General features: G+C 49.2%; 1 protein-coding gene across 9 annotated transcripts in view; it reads right to left on the bottom strand.

Annotated features, from left to right (window-relative positions):
- Window positions 1-1327, bottom strand: part of tns1b (tensin 1b) — a 231673-nt gene that overhangs the window by 128500 nt on the left and 101846 nt on the right. Inside the window, exon 1 of one of the 9 annotated variants that reach the window (XM_032528895.1) lies at window positions 481-760. The exons of the other annotated variants lie outside the window; for them this stretch is intronic. Coding sequence (XP_032384786.1) covers window positions 481-501 — 21 coding nt within the window. The 5' untranslated portion in view covers window positions 502-760. Of the gene's footprint in view, window positions 1-480; window positions 761-1327 lie in introns of those variants that run through there. 9 annotated transcript variants of the gene reach the window in all.

Genomic DNA, 1327 nt, shown 5'->3' with positions numbered 1-1327 from the left:
ACACACACACACACACACACACACACACACACACACACACACACACAGTCTACAGTATACGAACAAACCCAAATTACAATCTATCCCTCTGACATTCTTCCTGTCATCCATACCAGCTACAGGGGACATGCTACAAGCAGCGCTATGCACGGATATGTAATGATTGTAATCTCTTTCTTAGACACACATATCCATAGAAATGTACACAGAAACTGCACATCTGCTGTACAAAAACAAACATAAAGTGAAACCTACAAACATAAACTGGTGGTGCACCTCTGCCGGGTTACATAAATGCTAAAAAACAAACATAGATCTAAGAGTACAGCTTTCTCTTTCTCCCTATCAAATAAAGCCAGTCCATACTGCAGAGGGTTAGCCGGGAAACACAGCGCAGCGCAGGCAACACTTGGGACAGCCAGGCGCTCCAACAGCAGCCAGGCAGCAGCTCCTTCCCCCTCTTACAGCCACGCTCCTTACCTGGAACACTGCGGTGGCCATCCTGTCTCAGTGTGCGCGCGTGTGTGTCGCTCTCTCTTTCACTCTTTGCCTTTCTGTGTCCGTCTGTGTTTTAGTGCTGCATCGTCCTATCCCTTATCCCCTCCGTGCAGCAGAGAGCTTTTCTCTGCACTCCACCAGATGGCTAAAGCTAAATCCACTCACTGGTACCTTGGTGCAGCGCACAACTGGAGGAGTGTACAAGTGTGTGTGTGTGTATGTGTGTGTGTGTGTGTGAGTGAGAGTTGGTGTGTCTGTGTGTGTGTTTCAGGCTCCGGGCTAATAGGTCTGCCTTGTCTCTCTCTCTCTCTCGTCACATCCTCTCTTTGTTCCCTCTCCTTTTCTCTTTCCTCCTCCCCCCCCGCTTCCTCCCCTCCTCTCCTCTTCCTTCCACTCTCTCACTCTCACCTTCCATAGAAACAATGAAGCGTTATAATGCCCCCACTTAAAGAGTCCTCTTATGTAGAGTGAGAGAGAGAGAGAGAGAGAGAGAGAGAGAGAGAGAGAGAGTGGGGAGAAGTGTAGCCAAAGGCGAATCTTAACATCCCACAACTGGAAACGGCGCAGTGCAGCACTCAGCGCTGAATAAGCAGGCGAAGTCTGGCTACGGACTGTAGCTATTTCCCTCTCTTTCTCTCAGCCGGGGTTTTTCTCCTCCCTCTTGTTCAGTCCATTTTCACCCTCCTCCCAAACGGGGAGACACACGAGTAACGAGAAGAAGTATTGAACTGAATTTTCTCAGGGAGATCAGGAGGAACGGGACTCGAGCTCGGGAAACAAAAGCACAGCTCTTTTCTTTCTCTATCTCGCTGTCTTACTCTCGCTTTCT

The sequence above is a fragment of the Etheostoma spectabile genome, chromosome 11 (assembly GCF_008692095.1).
Source record: "Etheostoma spectabile isolate EspeVRDwgs_2016 chromosome 11, UIUC_Espe_1.0, whole genome shotgun sequence".
Taxonomy (NCBI): domain Eukaryota; kingdom Metazoa; phylum Chordata; class Actinopteri; order Perciformes; family Percidae; genus Etheostoma; species Etheostoma spectabile.
This window is presented reverse-complemented; position numbering and strand designations above follow the sequence as displayed.